At 39.6% G+C, this 20576-nt stretch overlaps 2 protein-coding genes across 2 annotated transcripts; one reads left to right on the forward strand and one right to left on the reverse strand.

Moving 5' to 3' along the window:
* Positions 1–1082: 1082 nt before the first annotated feature.
* Positions 1083–13535, reverse strand: LOC121950364 (transcription intermediary factor 1-alpha-like). The gene is made up of 18 exons (XM_042496337.1): positions 13242–13535; positions 12900–13018; positions 12459–12606; positions 11943–12075; positions 11488–11604; positions 11106–11220; positions 10749–10895; positions 10449–10563; positions 8783–9159; positions 6773–6907; positions 6581–6686; positions 6436–6493; positions 6214–6346; positions 4188–4537; positions 3795–3930; positions 2737–2811; positions 2096–2251; positions 1083–2008 (listed from the first exon to the last, which is right to left on the reverse strand). Exons 1-18 carry the CDS (start codon positions 13516–13518, stop codon positions 1772–1774), a joined length of 2934 nt encoding a protein of 977 aa, XP_042352271.1. The 5' UTR covers positions 13519–13535; the 3' UTR covers positions 1083–1771.
* Positions 13536–15144: 1609 nt separating this feature from the next.
* Positions 15145–20185, forward strand: LOC121950382 (aldo-keto reductase family 1 member D1-like). The gene is made up of 9 exons (XM_042496365.1): positions 15145–15237; positions 15479–15646; positions 15730–15846; positions 17045–17122; positions 18100–18222; positions 18539–18648; positions 19280–19445; positions 19609–19691; positions 19882–20185. Exons 1-9 carry the CDS (start codon positions 15145–15147, stop codon positions 19922–19924), a joined length of 981 nt encoding a protein of 326 aa, XP_042352299.1. The 3' UTR covers positions 19925–20185.
* The last annotated feature ends 391 nt before the right edge of the window (positions 20186–20576 follow it).

Raw genomic sequence — 20576 nt, forward strand, 5'->3', positions numbered from 1 at the left:
ATACCTTTGAAAGTGATCTTATAGTGTATGAAATAAAACATACAAAAACACTAATGGCCATGTAGACATATTTAAACTGTGAAGTAGGACCTCTTGGTTAAAAGTAGACTGTTGCTATGGCAGCAAAGATATGGTCCCTGCAGTCATTTATCAGTCAAGGATGTGGCAACCCCCCTCTGTGATGTTAGAGTTATCAAAACAACAAAGAGCACCCTTTTACTGCTTTCCTTAATCTTATCTTTGCCTTGCTGTTGAAAAGAGATAATAGGCCTTTTGAGGCCATATAACAAATAAAGAATGCCCAAAATGAGACTCACACTGTCTACTGAACACCAACAACACAGTGAACATCTGAGGGCAACTTTTCATGCCTGCCTGCCAGAAACTACCCGCCCCTCACTCCACCTCCAATCTACATTTGGGCTTTAACAAGAAACAGCAGCATGAGCTGACCTCCGAACTCCTAGGTGGAGGAAATTGGAGTGGCCGAGGTCGCATTCAAACAGTGTTAATCTTGTTGTGGGGGGTGCAGTACAGTTCCTTTGAAGCTCAACAAAGCCTGTCTTGCCACGTCTGTGTCAATCAGCCGAGGGCTGCTAACACAGCCAGGCAGTCAGAGGCCTGCCCTGTGGGGTCCGAAGGACTTGTTCACTGTTAGTCAACACAGAAACTTGTTGAGGGAGAAAGTGGCTTTGCTTCACTGTAAAGTTTTAAAAAGGGGAATAAATGTCCAAAAAGAGCATTAAAAGACTCCATTAACGTGCATTTATAGGGTGAAGGAGGTTTATGACATTAATCATTTCCCAGAATCTTAGCTCAGATGTGAGCTATCATATTTTATTTTACCCTGTAAACACCTGCAAGCTGGCTTGCATGCATGTAGGTTTATGGCGAAATGTTCTGGCCCATGGATATTATAAGAAAACAGTTCACAATGGAGAGTGTGTGGAAGAAATGGAAGAAAACTTATCATAGAAAAAATATTCTCGCATAACATTTTCACCGTGCTTGACTCTTCACAATAAAATCCAAAAACCTTTATTAAAATAAACATGAATAAATACATTTTCACATAACGTGTAGCTTTACAACATTAGATCTGTGGCTCTGCACTGACAAATGACCCAGGCAGAAATATTGTGTAATGGTGTGTGACAATGTAACATCTTTAACAGTCTCAGGTTTTATCAGGCAGCTTTGACTGCTTTGATGTTTTCATTTTACTGGCCTCGAGGGGCCCCGTAACACATCTTATTCTACATAAGACAGACCACAAACATCAAAGCTGATGATTATCGTCTCTCATCGTCTCTTCAATAACTTCTATATTTACACATGGAGAGCTAAACAGAAAAAAACACAGCAGATCTGACCACAGCATCTATAGCTCAGTGTCCATGAACTACTGTGAGAAGAGTGAACATTATGCGAGCAAATTGATAACTTAAACTGATAACTTAAAACAGACTTCCCATAATTTACCCTGCAATTACCTAAATGTGCTGCATTAATGTGTTTTGCATGAATCCCAGGATAAATCCCAGACTAAATGCAAAACCTATGTAACGGTTAAGTCCAAAAAGTAGAAATAATTTGGTGCCCTGTATCACGGTTCTTTGCTTTTAATACAATTGAATCATCAAACTTAAAAAACAAGTTTGCCGACCTGAAGGTAGCTGTGTATCAGAAATAAAAATTGCAATAAAGAGGGACACACCCCATATTAGCTGATGTCAGCAGTGTTATCAAAATAAATGATGAATTTGTGCTTTCATATTTCCTTCTCCCCACTGGGACAGCTCGGTGCATCCTGGGAGTCTGAACATGTGCGCTGGCGCTTTGCAGTCTGAGATATATAGTCGAGAGATGACAGTTGAGAGTCAATAGGGGCATTAGGTATCATCTCCAGTTTGATTTCTGGAAAGGTCTGTTCAGGGAAGGTGATCCTCAGGTGCTCCTCCAACAGCTCTTTAAACTTCCTGCCTGCCGTGGTGACCTCTGTGTCAGCCTGAGGACAAAAAAATGCTTACAAGATGACAAGAGCTTAATAATAATGAAAAAAAATGGCTTTTGCAATCATTTCTTAACACAGTACCTCACTGATGACTGCATAGTTGCCAAAGACGAGCCTGACGTCTGATACAAACTCTGCAGGACTTTGGTAGCACACACTGTGCTTCGCCTCCAGTCTTTTCTTCACAGTGGAAAGATTCACCGGTCCCTTTATCATCAGTCTGTTAGTAGCACATACCTACAGTATTTAGGAAGGGAGAGATAATAAAACAATAAAACTTCATGGGAAGATGTTAAAATACAATCATAATTAGTATCTAATGTATACAAGATATTATATGTCAGCACTGTGCTTGAGAGGTTACGAGTTTTTACCCAATTTTGTTCTGTGAAGGTTTATAACAATAGACAGTAATTCAAGCTAAAATGCACACTGTGGTTAAGCGCTGCACAGAAATAGTGTTGTAATTACTGTGATGTACAGTTTATAGTCTAGAATTTTTAGTGTTCATCAACTCTGTTCAATAACAAATGCAAGCTCAGTGTCAGCAAGACAAATCCCTGTGTATTTAAAGCACCCGATTATTGTTGCTCTGCCTGATTCATAGTGTTTCTGTATAAATACTGCATCTTACACATCATTAAAATTACAGTTACAGTAACTCCATGTGACATTAATCCCATGAACTTTTCGCCTGTAGTCAGCCAAGCTTCCAGGCTCACCGAGGGGGATGTGGGCCCTTGAAAGTCTGAACCCAGCTCGCTGCAAAACAAGTGCAGCAACAGCCTCTCACACTTCTGCAGCAGTAGAGAAACACAATTCACACATATTAGCATATAATTAAGAAATACACTTCCTCATTCTCTGGTTTATTGCTTACTTAATAATTCAAGGACCATATTGGTAAGGTTTGCTCCCAAAAACTGATGTGCTTGTGTCTAATTCTTAGCGCTCGGGAATCAAGCGTTTGGTTGTGTGTGCGTGTGTATCTGTCTGTACACAGCTAATACCTCTATCTACTTGACCTATCACCCTAATATTTTTCGTGCTCAGTTATGACTGCACTCAAGGACTTTTCATGGTTGCGATAACTGATTATTATTTGTTTTATATTGTGATTGACTGTTGACTTCTGATGTCTCTTAACTGACTGGTAGAGGCCGAAGAGTGATCAACTAATTATCACAGTTTGGAATCTAGGGACAACATCTGTAGTGGTCACGTTAGTTTTGGCGGACTCATTTGTTTTTCTAAAGAACTGACATTTTACGTCACTGGGGTTTAGGAATTGTTCCTGTCCAGATGTAATGCCAGGTGATAATTGTGGATTTATGTTCATTACACTGCCGTCATGCATACACTTTGGAGACAGAATCTGCTCTGCACTCCTGCTCCCGGTCAGGAGAACTGGATATCTTGTGCCTGGTGTTCAAATTTACATCAATGGACAAGTAAGATGTGAGTTTTTCAGGCTAGCCAGTGAGTGAGCTGGCAGTCTGGTGGATTCTGCCCATTAAAGAAAGAGGAGGGTGCTATAACAAACTATGGTATGTAACTACAAGCAAGTTCCAAAAGGTTGTGCATAAGGAAAGAGACAGACTTTGAGCATTTACCATATTTTGGGAAGATATGATTATGTTTGCCGTGGATAAAACTACAAACTCTCAAATGTACAGAGGTGAATGGAGTTGTTTACTATCCAAAAGATTGTTATTATATAATTCTATAATCTATAATTTAGGCAAATTACAGGCATAATTTTAAGAAAAAGAGTACTGACTCGTTTCTCCACAGGGGGAAATCCTCCTTCAGAATCTGGCTCTTTCTTTACTGTTTTGGCTTCAGGTTTGCTTTCACAGTCATAATCCATCTCAGGCACCAACAGGTCACGGCAGAAAGAGCAAAACCATTCCCCACTGAAAAGAGACAGCCCAGAGAATCAAAACAAAAGCCTGTAAGAAGGAACAAACATTAACAAATGCATAATTCTTCTCTCAGATGAAAACCTCACACTAAAATATATATAAAAAACATGTCATACAGCCTCATTCTTAATAGCAGAGGGGTTTTCATTCCAACACAGGACCATATTTTCTTGATTCGAATAAAAAGATGAGTTATGGGGTTTTCATCCGAGACCATAAATAAATTCATTTCCTCTGTCAGAGCTTGCCTGGGAGATTTTAGGAGAGTCGGAACATGGCACGAAAGGTGAAAAACCTTGAGACACTTATCGCAACACAGCAGCTCTCCCCCAGTTCGACACACAGCACACAGGACTTCATTAGAGTCTTCCAGCAGAGCTTGGTGCTGGTCGACTTGCTGTCCTCTCAGTGAACAGATGCGATTTGGAGCATTAGTCCTACTCTGGTCCTGTGGGCTGCACGGAGGCTTTGAAGGGCTGTAGGGTTTGTCGTCTGTGCTTTGAAGAGGCGTTGGGGCTTTGCTCCCCTCACCTTGGGCACTGATTTGGGGTTGGTCACCTGTGCTGTCAGGGAGGTTGGCTCTTTGGTTGACTTGTACCTGAAATCCACATAGAGAAAAAACAGCTTTGAAAATATTGTAACCAATATGTTAAGAATGGGCTCATCTTTGATCTACAGTAATTGTAGTAATTGTATACGCAGACAGTTTTTCTGTTTATAAGGGATTATGGCTGCCTTTTCAGGTGCCATCACTTTTTGGTATAACCTCCAAATAAAGAGAGATTGAAAATCTTACTAAGCTGCTGGGTTGTTTACAACCTCTGCGCTTATATGTCCCAATACATTGTATGTCAAATGCAGTGTGATAGAAATACTAGGACGTCCCACTAGATCAGGTCACAATTTGCAGTATGCAAACTAGTGCACTTTCGTAGTTATTCTGACCTGTAATCCTCTGCGTAGCAGACAATCCCTCACATCCACTGAGCCATAAACAGGTGATAGTTTGACAGTGGATCAATAGCTGATTAATAGCTGTCAGAAACCACGATGATGGATGACAGCGCATTTAAGTGACTGATGACCAGTTGAAAAGATATGGGGGAAATAATAATAATTTATATGAACAAACAAAAGGCTGAGTTGTAATAAACCAGCATTTAGCATTTATATTCATACTGTGTGTTTGTCCAGTCTATTTACAACCAAATTGCTAGAAAAAAATGTTGGCAAACGATGGATATTTGCATGTTAATATGTAGCAGATACACTAAAAAGTGTTTCTATAATAATGTGGTTATCTTGTGGTTATGTTTAGACACAAATACCACTTAATTATTTTTAGGAAAAGATCATGTTTTGGCTTTAAACAACTGGTTTTTGGTGGCATGATCACAGCAGAAAAACACTGATGTCTTGTTAAAAATCAACTACTTTTTGTACTACTATCTCTTCTGGAAAAACAGCAACAGGTCAATACAACACCCATTTCTGGGCCTAAAAAGCTCTTGGGAACACAGCAATGACTCACTACATCACAACCAGTTTTGTTGTCTGTTGGTCTTGAATAGTGCCATCCACCATCCACCATCCACCATCTACCATCAACCATCCACCATCAACCATCCACCATCCACCATCCACCATCAACCATCAACCATCAACCATCCACCATCAACCATCAATCATCCACCATCCACCATCAACCATCCACCATCAACCATCAACCATCCACCATCAACCATCCACAATCAACCATCTACCATCCACCATCAACCATCAACCATCCACCATCAACCATCCACCATCAACCATCCACCATCCACCATCCACCATCAACCATCAACCATCAACCATCCACCATCAACCATCAATCATCCACCATCCACCATCAACCATCCACCATCAACCATCCACCATCTACCATCCACAGTTCCTTGAACAGTGGTCTGCTCGCCTATGTGAAACACAAATCCACCATCTACAATCTACCGTCCCCTCCACCTCTCAATGACAAAGACAAATCTTATACTACATCATTTTAGAAATGCTGATATGATACACATGAAACATGCACATCATATTTGTATATTGTATTTGTGGTTTGCAGTAATGCACAGTGTCAACATTTTTCCATTTGGAGACCAACCTGTTATTTAAAAATGCTGTCTTGCAACAGTAACAAGCCTTTGATAAAAGCAGCTGTAAAAATTCAACTCTACAGTAGATGTGGAATAGTCCTTGAACTGTAATAATAATCTACTGTCTTCTTACGTAGCTACTGTCATCATCTGGCTCATCTTTGATGACAATGATGGGCCCTGGTGACGATCTGCGTCTTTTCTTCACAGATGAGCCCACCGCTCCACTCGCCTGGTGTGTCTCTGGAGGTTTCCAGGTTTCAGTCCTTGGCGACAAAGAATGAACCAATTGGAATATAGCAAAATCCACTCGAGAGACCAATGGCCCAAAGGGACGAGGAAGCTGTCGCCTTACCCTGGTTTCTCCTCCTGGGACACAGCAGCATACCCAAGTGGATTCTGCTGTCCTTGCACTTGAAAGAAACAAAAGTCTTAGATCAGGAATACAGTGACGCATACAGTCTGCAAATGTACAAATTACCATAATAGCACAGACATACCATTTCTGTGTAGCAAAGAAGGTGGCAGGTTCTGGGAATAGTTTGGTTTTAAAATATAGATCGGACCGCCAGAATCGTTCCTCCTGTTCAGATATGTGGGATCAATCTAAACACAGCATTGCATGTTGTTAGCCACATTGGTAATAGAATCTTTGTATAAATATCGTTTTTAGTAAAGACTGAGTCACTTGCCATCTGTCGTGACTGAGACGAACTGACGCCACCATTGATGGGCAGTGGTGTTATCTGAGTGTACAAAGGTGAGGAGGGATATACGTCCATCGGTTTGGGTTGGTAGCTGGAGCTGCTTCCCATCCCCCTCAGAGGCTACAAGACAGAAAAACAGAAAGATGGATGGAAATGCTGCAATCACTTTCATCCTACATTCCTGTCAGCGTCTGTAAGTAAGTGATGATGGAGGTGGAGATGAAAGAGTCTTCTTTCATTACCCTGTCTCTGGCTGCGTGGGTCGACACCACCTGGCAACAACCGCAATGCAGACGAATAAAACCATGAAAAAAAAAAAACACTCAGAAGTTCCAGACTGATCTGCCGGAGACTTATTTTTGCTTTATTGTAGCTTTAACCTTGCAGGTGCACCTAATCTTTCTTCTCTTACAGAATTCAAATGCATGTATCCAATTTAGTTTAGTTCAGAAGCACTTAAAAGGGACAGTTTACCCTGAAATCAAAAATACATATATTTTTCTCCTCCCTGCAATGCTATGTATTAGTTTCTATTGTTTTAGTGTGAGCTGCCAACTGCTGAAGATATCGGCCATGGAAATGTCTTCTCACGAATATATATTGGAACTAGATGGCACTCGGCTTGTGGTGCTCAAAGCTCCAAAAAGAATACATGTGAAAAAGTCAACAGCATTTTCAGAAATCCTGACCTGGTTACTCAAGAAAATCTGTAGACCTTGTTGTGAGCAGTTTTATGTAGGAACTGTTTTCTTTTTAGAGAGAAAAAAATATGTATTTTGTATTTGGGGGTAAAATTGTCTCTTTAAAGTACCATATCAACATCTTTAATGCTTTCATACTACAATGACGCACCACTTCAGATAACATACATTTACTTTTTCCTCAATCAGTCTGTAACTATGAGCACTGGGATCCAACATCAACACATTTTCTGCCAATCTGAAAACAGTTGACATTGTTTTACGTGAAATTACATGTCGGTAAAATCTGATCAACCCACACCCACGCAGTGGGGTTTTGTGTGCTAAACTTTGCAAGTCATGGATATTTATTGTACTTACTTTAATACCTAAGATCTGAAGCCAGGTTTTCAGAGGCTTTAATACCAACCAGTTTGTAGAGAATGCAACAGTCACTGTTTCTGCAAGCAACTGGTTTTCATTGACTTCACAACAGTGTGAAAATCTACTTGCCTCATCATGTCAGTGTTTCTATTTATCAAGATTATGTGAACACTATGAGGTAATTTTTTTTTTATATTAATCTGCTGTTAGAGTTGCACGATCGCATTACAATAAAATAACTCTTGACAAAAATCTGAGCACACATTCTGTTCACTTACAATTACAGCCTTGTCAGTTATTTTCAAATATCTTAAAGTTGATTACAAAATCGTGACATATTAAGAAAAACAGCAACTTTAGCATCTGGAATACAAAAACCTTCTGCAGTGTGACTACAGCCTGCTTTGAAAAATACTCTGCAGTATCAACGCAAGATTTGCAGTAAAATATGCAACAGCACTAATATATATCTTTACCACAGAGAACATTTTGAGAGTTCATTATGCAGCTAAAACAGCTTGTCCACATCAGTGTGACACAATGTAAGTGTGCACTTCACACACCAGTATTGTCCCACGAATAAGCCTTTACTTCAGAGCTGGAACCAAAACACCCTGTGAACTAGACTAAACAACCCCGGATGACGAGATATTATCGACCCTTTTCTTATGGAATCTTGGGCCCGTCCTCTGTCACATGCTGGCTGCTGTTGCACTGCAGATTTAGCTGTTTTATTTTATGACTTTGAGTCATAAGCTCATCCAAGACTCAAATCCATCTTGACAAGGAAAGACATAAATTGCCCAGGATGTGAAGGCTGTCAGCTCTATTTAGGACAATGCCATCCACTGTCGGTTCTTGTTGAGAGGGCTTGTCAGTCAAACAGACACGTGTGACACATGCACACTCACACACAGAGATGTGCACTAACCTGGGGCGTAAACCCAGGGCTTGGTAGGCTGCTAGTTGGGCTGACGTGATTGGGAGGAGGCACCATAAACCTACGGCCTGGCTGGGGAAGCATACTGTGGGAGGGGGAGCCTCCTTGAAGGGGCCCTGGGATGGTTCGCTGTAGTCGAACACTCTGGTACCATGTCCAGGGTGGAGGAGGTGGTTGGGGCTGCCAGTTGGCCTGCGGGTTTAGCTTATCCACCTGCATCTGGAGCTGAGCCAAAGTACTGTGGGGTGCTCCCAGGGCAAAGCTGTGGGGTGAGCCTGAGGGGCCCTGCCCAGGGTGGGAGAGCTGATGAGGGATACCCTGAAAACCTCCCAGCTGGTGTCCTGGTACGCTCTCCACCACTACAGAGCCTGAGGGAACGTACACACAGAGACAAGAGGAGCACAACAAGTATGGGTGAAAATACAGGCAAAACTTCTACAGAAAACTTTGGGAAGAACATTTGGGCAGTAATACTGTTAAAAGTTTGGGAAATTTAGGGATATGAAGAAGATTAAAACAAGTAAGGATGCAACTAATGATATTTTTATAAGTTATGTTATCAATCATCCCACCAATCTATTTGATGGTTTAGTGTCATGAGAATAAAAATATTTCAAAAATGTCCCTCACAAGTTCCCAAAGCCCAGTATAATTTTTTCAAATGACTCCTGTTGACATTCCAAAACCAAATGATCTTTAATTTAATATGACATAAAACAGAAAAAAAGCAAATCCACACTATTCATAATTCCATTATTATGTAGTCAAGAGAGTGTAACTGTTGAATCACTGTGTTGTCAAAGTGACGCACGAGACTCTTGAGTGACGGACAATCATGACATGCGACTGATAGAACTAGCACTAGCTTTAGGAAGTTCCTGCAAGGTTCACCATAATAACATCGTCTGCCTCTATCTTTGCTGTAATGCTTATTTAATAAGCAATCCAATCGCCAGAATAAATGTTGGCATTGTATGTTTCTGCAAACCACTGATACTTTAACTACATTTCAACAACATTGTTGTTTGGTTTAGGCACAAAATCTGCTAGATTATGGTTAAAAGAGATCCCGGCTGAAAATGCATGACAACAAACAGTCACAAAAAGATATTTTTCATAGCACTGTCCTGGGAGGAAATGCAATGATGTCCCGTAAAAAACATTTTTTGTGGCACCATCCTCTGTGGTCTTAAAGCAACAGACTGCAAAATACACACCTATGGTAAGTGGCTAAAAAGACGCTGAAAACGCAGTAATGACTCGCCAAAACAAACAGACAAAAAAAGATTTTCTTGTTGTTTGTTGTTGGTCTTGAACAGTGGTTTGCAGCTTGGCAGGCTTCTTACCAAGGTGTGTCCATCAACCGTACCCAGTCAGCTCATACACTACATTACTTTAAAATAGACATATAAGGTATGACACATACATAATAAACATTTTCGTTGTTTGAGGAAATGCACAACACCAACACGTTTTTGTGGTGATTGGGCTGAAGTGATTAATGTGGCCTTTATCACATGGCCAGAGACTGTGTGGCAGTTGTCAGAAACCACTAAAACAGAAAATGTATAAATAAAAACAGCGTCCAGACTATAATAAATCCCTTCTAAGGATTCCTGACTAGCTTCTACAACAGAGACATTAGTTCATGTCTTACCCAGATCAACATTTGAGGCCCAGTAAGAGGATCGACTCTGGAAGCGTACAGCGCTCTGTGGTATAAACGAGGTACTGCATTTTGCCCGCAGGAGGTTTCCAATCTGAAACAGGATCTGCAACAGACGGATGTTATTAATAATTTTTAGAGGGGGATGCTTATGTGTTACAAAAGGCATATGTTCCCACTCCATCATGTCCAAGTTAGACCACGCTCGTCACCAGCTCTCAGAGCAGAGTTTCATGTTGGGAAAAATGAGACTGTGATGAGATAGGAGATAAATGATCAGAGGAGCCTCACCAAACGTTTACAGTACAAGAGGGCCGTGCCCCCATTCCTGGCTGTAGCCCATTTGGTGAAGTTGATGACATGATCCAGGTGTCTGGATAGATAGCCGATGTCCTCCTGTTGTTTTCGCAGGACAGTCTCATGATCCTTTGTTACAGCCTGGAAAACATAAATAAGTGAACATCTGCAGTGTTCAAACAGCTCGAGGGTATGCGCTCTGGGCCTCGGGGTAAGACAGTCAACTGAGTTTGCATGCAAGTAATGTTCGTCTGGAAACAACACAGCAGCAATCTATAGGTCGGCAGCATGCAACTTATAAATTCCACTATGTTAGTATATTTGTAATAAACTCAAACGCTTTTGTCATACCTCAAGTTGATTGACTAGCATCTTGCCTTTCTTGTTTATCTCCAGAATCAAACTGCAGATGGATTTCTTTATTTCATTGTGAACAGACGTACGGTTCTGATCAACCTGAAGAAGTCTGAAAAGCACACATTAACAACTATCAAAAAGTATTACATTTTTACAAATTATATGCAAAATAGAACGCACTTTTTCAGGCATCTTATTATTACTGGAACCATGTGTGCTTTTATCCTTACACAGTTGTACTTGTCCATGAGATTTGGAGGTCATGTGGAAGAGAATTTTTTTTCTAAACAGTTCTATAAACTGTGAGTGCATTCAACTTCTGTTTACATTTTTCACACTTGACATATGTAATCTTATGACGTGTGGAAATACATACCCATTGTTTATGGAGTTTGATACCTCTTCAATCAGTTTTTTCTTCTCTTGGAGCTGATGGGTCATGCTCTCCATGTGCTGTTTGTGGTTTTTGTAAGCATCTTCAAGGAACTGGTAACTAATCCAATCAGAACATATTAAGGCAGTGGGTACAATATGAAAAGTAAATGTTTTATACAGCAGTATGCCTAATACTGACACGGGTTCAGTGACACTTTTTATGCATAATCAAATGTCAGATCATGAAATCTATGTTGATAACATTTAAATGCACAGCATTGTTTAAGAGGCTCTATCTATAGCTCTTTTTACATGGAGGTTGTGCCACAGGGCCGTTACAAAGTCCCTTAATTAGCCTGCAGAAGGATTCTGTGACAACACTGTCACAGATAAAACTGAAACACAACTGAACCCTTATATGATGTAGTTATATAATACTGGAAATTGTGACTTTACTTGTGGTCCTTGTGCTTTACTAGCTGGCAGTCACGACAGGTCAGCAGGTCACAGGTCTCACAGAATAGCTTCAGCGGCTCTTGTTTGTGGATGTCACAGAACATCGGCCTCTGAGCTGAAACCCCACGGACCTCTAGAAATCAACAGAAGAAAAAACAACATTGTCACTTGAACCTTTACTCTGAGTAACTGGCAAGTCATTTCTGGGTCTATCATGAGACATCCGTGATAAAAACCCTTTGACATTTGCTTCTTTTCAACTGCATATCTCAGAGTTTTCAATTTAATTTGAATTCTGCTGCAAATGGAAATGCGGAAAGCAATGCATTCCAATATTTTACTTGGTGTGAAGGTTTTATTTGCCCACAGTACCACAAAATTGCTTTTATTCCATGAGAGATAAGACATTTCTATGTATTATTTGGGCAATTAAAATACTCTTGCAATATTTTCCATTCTTAGGAGATCCACATTAAGGTTACTTCAAACAATAATATTTGTATGAGGTTAGAATACCTTGTGATACTTCTGCCTTCTGTCTGATGGTGTGGTCTTTGGTAAATTTGACTCTTTGGTGAGCTTCCACGCAGGTGGAGCAGAGGTACTCAACACAGTCTACACAAAACCCGGCAGCTTCAGTGTTGTCATCACAGGTCATACAGAGCTGCAGGGAGATGGAAAAAACCATTACAGACTGATATGTTTTAGGTCAGTAGGTGAGAAGAAGTTGGAGAGATGCTGTTTGATCATGCTAATTTACAAAAATAATGTTAGAGTGGATGAAAGACATAACAAAGCCCCACATTGTTACACCTGTTACATATGTAGCGCCTCAGTTTTCACAGTTTTAATCCTCAAAGCACACAAAACTTGCTTAATATGAGGGAATATTATAGCCATGACCCCACAAACTAGTAACAATGCTGCCCCCATATGGTTACGCATTTTGTGACAAACCTGCACTGTCCTCTCCACTGTGCTGCTGGGAGCCTCAACTGAGTCCTTCACAAAGACATTTTCCATCACATCTACTTCCATGCACTCCTGCCTGCACACCGGACAGCGAATCACATTCACTGGAATTAAACAGAATCACACATGTTGGTCAAAATCAGTAAATTTGGAAATATATGTGCTTTTTTGATGGCATAACTAACACATGACACCAGATGCTCAAATGCATACACCTAAACCGACAAGCCGTATAGAGCTACAATGAAATGTTCACTCCCTTGCATGCAGTGAAGGTGATACAATTTAGTCGATACTTGGTCATTGTTTGTAAACAAAGTGACTCACGTGGTTTGCTCGCGCTGTCGACCTGGGAGTTCGGCGGCTCTGCCATGGCCAAATTCCTGGAGGGTGAAGGTAAACATTTCTTGCAAAAAGAGTGCAGACACGGCAGAAGTTTGGGCTCTCGACTGTGAAAGTTTAGATGGCAAACGGGGCAGGTGTCCAGGTAATTTCGGCCGATCGCAGCAGACTTTTCCTCTTGCACTTGCTTGCTCTCAGCTTCGTTCTCGACGGCGGTGGCAGCAGCATCCCCCGTCTCCTGTTTTTCTGTGCGTCCGTCCATTTGCTGCACTTTTAGCCTTCCAAGCTACAAGTATACGAGAGGTAAGCTATCGACACAGGTGAGCGGACCAGGCTCGAGTCATTTTCCAAGACTTCGCGAATAGAGCATCTTCTCACACCTGCATTTTCCTCCTCACTCTCTCCCACTTCATCCCCCACAGCGCTGTTAACCAATGACAACAATCCTGCTAACGTGTTGCCTCTTTGTACAGCGACAATATATCTGCTGCAGTCTGTAGTTCAAAAAATTAAATACAATACCTCCGCGTGACGGTGTCGTGCCGCAGATGTTGTGAGATGTGATGTTGCTCAAATTGCACCGCACGCGCTCGTTGCGGCACGAGAGGGGTGGGGTCAAACAGCGCGCGCTCTTATAGACGGGCGCTGGTGAATGACAAAGACTGAAGCCTGTTACTCCCAGAGTTACTGCGTTACTGGACAGATATTTTTATTATTACTGTAGTTAATTAGTGAGGCAGTACGTTACCCTTACACGTTGCATAACTTTTCATTTTGTAACATTTGGTAATTCATCTGTTTGACACAAAATTAAACCTGTGAGAGATTATTGGAAATTAAGGGTGAAGTCAGGTAATTTAGGAGTCAAGTAAAATGGGACGAATACGGCTTTACATCTTAGGCTCTTTAGATATTCACAGCCAGTCACCAAACATGTTGTTGAGGTGCTGCTGCAAATGTGCTTTAGATGAAACAATCGTTTTAATCGGTTTGAGACAACTAGGATGGGCAGAGCAAAGAGTCAAAAGCTCCAATGGTCCCAGAACTTTCAAAGAAAGCTCTGAGAGGCCCTTGACACTTTGGGTCCCTGGGCCTGTGCACAGCAGGCCCAGTTGACAACAGGTGACAAATTCTACAGAGTTGTAACAAAATATACAAATATAAAGAAATTAAAACAAAGATGTGTTTGTCTGCACACATGAAACTGTGTTGTATACATATTTTGTTTATTTATATATGAGAAGCTGTAACCAGAGGAATAGTTGAGAAGGAGAGAAAATACATACATCATAAATACATAAGTAAATAAATAGTACTAATAATAATGTTGATAAATTAGTTCAATAATTGCATAAACAAATAACAATAATAATAAAGAAAGACAATAATAATAGAAAAGCAAAAAAATAAATAAATAAGTAAATGAATCAATAAAGAGGTTTTGTGTAGCCTTGTAAGGAGGTGGTCAGAGAGGGTTAATGGAGGTTATGTTTTTTTAATGTGTATTGCAATAATGCTGCACTATCACATCCATTGTTATAATAAATTCGTTTGCCACTGCTTTCAATAATGCATAGCCTATTTAAACTGCTATAGTAACAACAATAACAGCGATAGTAACAACAACAGCATGCCTATTTAGTCGGTACCACAGCATGGTCAAAAGCTGGATAATATTTATATGAGAGAGTTTATGAGAGAAGAGTAAATGTTTCAGTTTACTGCTGGAATTCCCTTTGACTTCATTTTCTCTCAGAATAAGGAAATGCTGTGAAGCCTGTGAAGCAACATAATGTACCAAAAGTCCATCAGGGTTCAAGGGTCATGGTGTTCCGTAGATAAACAGACAGGCTATAGGGCACTCTAGTCAATCCACTGATTCACACACATGAATCTAACAGCAGAGAGCCACAGCATCCCTCTCAGTGACGGGAACCGTATTCCACTGCTGGGATTGGGGACCTATGGGGACCCTCAAACGGTAAGAGGAATGTCATCTGTGTTTCTAGATTTGTATGTAAGCCAGGCTTGTTCATGATTGCTTTGGCAATACAATGAACGAGTGCCAGTGTCTGTTGCTTGCAGTGATTGGATTTCTATTAAAAACAAAACATGAACAATTATTGATCATTCAGACAGGAGTGCATGTTAGCACAAACGGCAGCATGACTCAAAGTACAGCAGGTCAAGTAATAATTACATTCTCTGTGGATTTTCTATAGACTCCCAAAGGCACAGCACTTGAGTGTGTCAAGCTGGCCATAGATGTGGGTTACAGACACTTTGACGGGGCACTGGTGTATTTCAATGAGCACGAAGTGGGTCGAGCCATTAGAGAGAAGATTGCTGATGGAACGATTCAAAGAAAAGACATCTTTTACTGTGGAAAGGTATCAAGTTCTGTCATATGTCAGGCATTTCATTTGTCTCGATTTAATCTTTTTTATAACTAATTCCGTGTTATCTTCCTCAGCTCTGGAATACATTTCACCCACCAGAGTTGGTGAGACCGGCTTTGGAGAGGACACTGAAAGCTTTAAAACTGGACTATGTGGATCTCTATATTGTTGAGCTCCCTATGGCTTTCAAGGTTTCTATATTAGCACACAAATAGATTGCAGTTCACTTATCAGCCACCCATTTAGTGTCTGAACATTGCCCTTAGATATACCACACACTGGCAATGCTTAGTTAGGACAATACACTTATTGGTTTAACATGTCATACATGATAATTCAAAGTTAAAAAATACTCATTGAAAGCTGTTTAAAATAAAAGAACAGAATTGGAAAAGATGGCAACACAAACCTAACAACACATTAACATGACTGTTCACAATCTAACAGTTTTTTAAATTATTTACTGCTGCAGCTGGAAACTTTTATAAAAAAAAACAAAACAACTTGTTGTTACTATATCCTGACAGCAGTAGGCGACATGAGACAGATAGTTTGTGGGGAAAAAAATCATGTTCTCCTGCCTCCTCCCAGTGCTCCTGATGGCAATTGCAAGAATTCAAAACAAGTTTCTAACACAGCTGTGTACGCCTATCTTTGCCTATCTCTCGCCTATCTCTCGCCTTTGTTTTCAGAAACATATTTAGTGTACTGTTTAGCTGTGAAATGAGAAAGTTTGTCCCAAAAGCCATTTTCATTAAGGATAAGCGAAAACCAAGCACCTTTGACAGTAATTTTTGAGTACAATCAAGAGGTGATTGACATGATTGACAGCAGTGTCAGAGAATGCATGGCTGTTATTTGTTGTTTTTGTTCAGGTTCAACGGATTATTGCATAAGGAGCACTAGGAGGAGGAGGAATCTGTCTTGTATACTACTGTCAGGATATAGTGACCATTTTATCAAATATGGCAAAAACTTATTTTATAGATGTTACCAACAACAGATTTAATATCCAATGAGAAACAAGACAATTTTATTAAACAGTTACATTTGAACATGGCAGCTAACTGCATTACATGTGTGAAATGTGGCTCATATTTTAGTTTTACAGTTTGTTCAAGAAAAGATTTAACAGCCAGGGGTGTTTTTGGTTAAGATTGGGCAACTGGGTCCATGTGGCTGTTTACTTTATGTATACGTTAGTGTCTTTGTCATAGCTAGATATTTATATGAGTTGTGAAATTAACCACTATAGTCAAGTTGAAGCTAACTGCACCCTCAAATCTTCACTTTGTACACTTATTGTTCAGTATATACATGACGAAGCCATGCCATTAAAATTAAGTAATAAACGTTAATGCAAATCACTGGTTTGTGCTTAAATTGTAGCCAGGAAATGAGTTCTATCCAAAAGACCAGGATGGAAAATATATCTACCACCACACAGACCTCTGTGCAACATGGGAGGTGAGTTCTTTTTCCAAAGGATCATCATTCTGTTTCATGACTTGTCTCTCCACCTTGTTGTCTGTAATGTCTAGATATGGCATGTTGTCTTCTCACTTAACATATTTATTCATGTTTTGAAAGTTGAACCAGGGAATATGTCAAAACACTTATAAACGACATGTATTTATGTTAGTGTGAAGAGACAAAAATATCTATATACACGTTACACCAGCATTTACAGGAGCCTGAAAAAAAAAGGAGCAATAGTATGTCATACATGCTATAGTGACATCTATAATCAGTGGCTTTAAAATTAGTTTTGTTTGTTTGTTTTTTAACTCTAATATCGTAATACACAGTTCACACTGGTCAAATGTCAAGAATTTTTTCAGGTCTAATGTGTAGATACCACCTAGGCCCAAGGTCAAGCAAGTGTTATGTCATTAATGTCAGGTGAGCTACATTGAATTGGTTGCCCTTTTCCATGTTGTTATTTTTTCTGTGCATTGTAAGGCATGGCATGTTCATTTGTATAGGATTATTTATACACAAGGCCATTTTTAGTGCTATACAGGGGCATAGAAATACATTAAATACAAAACACTGAGAAAAAAACATTACAATTGTATTCAAAAGACTACTAAGAAATAAAATGGATCATGTAGAAAAAGAAAAAGAAAAAAATCAACAATCAAACAAGCAACAGAAAGCAAATAAATAGTGGTGAATATCCTCCAAGAAAATATGACAGTGCCAACATTAAAATAATAAATCAAGAGAAACCACTTTTTGTATACCTGAAAGCTGATGCCAGAACATTCTCTGCTGCAACATCAGAAACCGTCAAGGACGGTGTCACAAAGAGCCAAGCTCGATTCAAAGATCTGTTTTTTTCCTCCTCAGTGTGCTTTGTATTTTTCTCCACACTCTCAGTAAGTCTGAAAAGATAATCACTATCGGTCTCTGAGAAGATGTAAATCTTTTCCTCTCAACAGGCTTTAGAGGCTTGCAAAGATGCAGGGCTGGTTAAATCTCTGGGAGTCTCCAACTTCAACCGCAGACAGCTGGAGCTGCTGCTCAACAAACCCGGCCTCAAACACAAACCTGTATCCAACCAGGTGACCCCAACTTTTCTCTTTAGACTCCATCCATCATCAGAGATAAATGCATACTGGATAATTCCCACACTGGAACAAGTTTCAGTAAATGGTGCAGTACAACTGTGAATTCTTTTTTTAATATAGTATGCCTTATTATAGATCCTAGATTACCTCAAAATACACCTTTCTTTAGCTTTAATGGTATTAGTCCTTTCCTCTACATTCCTATCCAATTTACTTCTAGTAACTTAAAGCGCAGGGTACTAATATAATGTCAGCTTACTTTGGGCCACTTATCTTTTAAATAGTTTGTTTCTGTCTTACATACCTGTAGGTTGAATGCCATCCATATTTCACACAACCCAAGCTTCTGGAGTACTGTCGTCAGAATGACATTGTGATTGTTGGCTACTGCCCAATTGGCTCCTCCAGAGATGCATCATGGTATGTAGGTTTTTAAGATCTATGCACTTTTCACTGACAGCTGTTATTCTGTAATGTTTTTCTCCAGTTGGTATTATATTCATGGAAGGGTGAAGAAAACTTAAAAAAAAAATTGGGCAGTAAAATCTCTGTGACAAAAGCAGGGAAATACTGGATATTCATTGCGTGAATAGACAGAATCTTCAATAAAAGTGACATGACACATAGCTTTTTTCATAAAAAGTACTCAGCCTAGATCATTATCATTTGGTAATGTGCAAAATTCAAAGATAATATCTTTGCAACATGTCAGCCTATGACACTGTAATGAAATGTAGTATGATATACGTGGCTGGTGGAATCTGTTTGGCTGTAGCTCCTGTCACTGTTTTGTTTAAAGGTCTCGTTCATTGAAGGACTCTTGGTTGTTTTTTGCTCATCCTAATGGTGTAATCATCTAATCACTATCAGCTGTGTAACAAGGGTGTGGCCTATATATATATATCAGGGTGCCAGTAAAGGCCAGAGTGCAAAAACATCATCTAAATATAAGAGAAATGCACATGGAGCTAGAGTGTGCGAAACGCTAACATCAAATTGTTAATAAAGGTCTTTATCCTGGCTTTATTTTTCTTCTCTGTCTCTGGTTTAGGGTAAATGTTAAATGTCCTCCCCTGCTGGAGGACGAGCTGCTTGTATCCATTGGAAAAAAGTACAACAAGAGTGCTGCCCAGGTGGTTCTGCGCTTCAATGTTCAGAGAGGAGTCGTCGTGATCCCAAAGAGCTTCAGCCCTGAGAGGATCAAACACAACTTCCAGGTGGGATTAGAAAACACTTAAAAGAAAACCATCTCTTCATTGGATTTTCAAAATATTCTGGTATACATTATACATAATCACAATGTATTATACAAGTTACAAAACTGCCCTCCCTTTCTCTAACTTTTTGGTCTCTTCTACCCATCCTCCATATTTGTTTCAGATATTTGATTTTTCACTCACTGAGGAAGAAATTAAAGCCATTGAAGCATTGAACAAAAACATTCGCTTTGTGGAGCTGTTGATGTAAGTATAAGTACTGTTGGTAAAATATATTCAAAAGTGGGTTTAACCTAACACTCAACTTGTAGGATGGAATTTGCATTCTAATGCATTGTGTTGTTTTTTAAGTCTAATGCAAGAACAGTTTCCTAAAAGACTAAATCCTCATTGTCATACTGCAAAATTATAACACTTTTTTGTTGTTTTAACGCAGGTGGAGTGATCATCCAGAGTACCCATTTCATGATGAATATTAATGCTCTGACTGACTCTTTTCAGTGTCTGGAATTCACCAATAAAGTTTGCAATGGTACATTTTCACAGTAAACACTAGAGGGCTCTAGCTCACAGTAAATGAAAAGCACAAATAAATGAATGCCTTTAAAGATAACACAGCTCACATGTATGATGACAATGTTGTTTAATTGTTGCATATGAATTTCATCTGACACTGACATGAGACTTGTGTCCTAAAAGAGTTCATTGTAACTTATTAGTGATTTGAAATGAATTGATGCACCTGATGTTATAAATAAAGTTTGCTTTGAAAATATATCCCTTTGAGTGTGACTAAATATTTGGAGAAAAAGTGGATAGACACTTCTCTGGTTTGCTGAAATATCCATCCAGGTTTGTCTTTACAACATTTTTCAGATACATCTGCTACTCATGGCCACATGATTACTATATATAAGTATGAAGATTACAGTTACAAATAAAAAAAAAAACAAAACCAAGTTTGACCAAGCTCCTGCACCCTTTTCAGGGTAAGGCAAAAACAGAGTAAACATCACAGACATAGAAGAGGTTGTTATGTAAGTACAAGAGCCAAAAATATAAAAATGGCTCTTAGGAGTGCAAAGGTTTCAGTTCTGGGGGATTGCAAAAATATAGAATACCTGTAGTTGT

This window comes from Plectropomus leopardus, chromosome 11, assembly GCF_008729295.1.
Source record: "Plectropomus leopardus isolate mb chromosome 11, YSFRI_Pleo_2.0, whole genome shotgun sequence".
Lineage (NCBI taxonomy): Eukaryota > Metazoa > Chordata > Actinopteri > Perciformes > Serranidae > Plectropomus > Plectropomus leopardus.

What these genes read in the sequence shown, in the direction of transcription:
- LOC121950382 (XM_042496365.1), top strand. Translation starts at nt 15,145, where the DNA reads ATGAATCTAACAGCAGAGAGCCACAGCATCCCTCTCAGTGACGGGAAC. An exon ending in AGCTCCCTATGGCTTTCAAG is followed by an intron (nt 15,847 to 17,044) that starts GTTTCTATATTA and finishes CTTAAATTGTAG; the next exon opens with CCAGGAAATGAGTTCTATCC. An exon ending in TCCTCCAGAGATGCATCATG is followed by an intron (nt 18,649 to 19,279) that starts GTATGTAGGTTT and finishes TCTCTGGTTTAG; the next exon opens with GGTAAATGTTAAATGTCCTC.
- LOC121950364 (XM_042496337.1), bottom strand. Translation starts at nt 13,518, where the DNA reads ATGGACGGACGCACAGAAAAACAGGAGACGGGGGATGCTGCTGCCACC. An exon ending in TCCCAGGAGGAGAAACCAGG is followed by an intron (nt 6,347 to 6,435) that starts GTAAGGCGACAG and finishes TTTGTCGCCAAG; the next exon opens with GACTGAAACCTGGAAACCTC. An exon ending in CAGATGATGACAGTAGCTAC is followed by an intron (nt 4,538 to 6,213) that starts GTAAGAAGACAG and finishes TGTGGATTTCAG; the next exon opens with GTACAAGTCAACCAAAGAGC.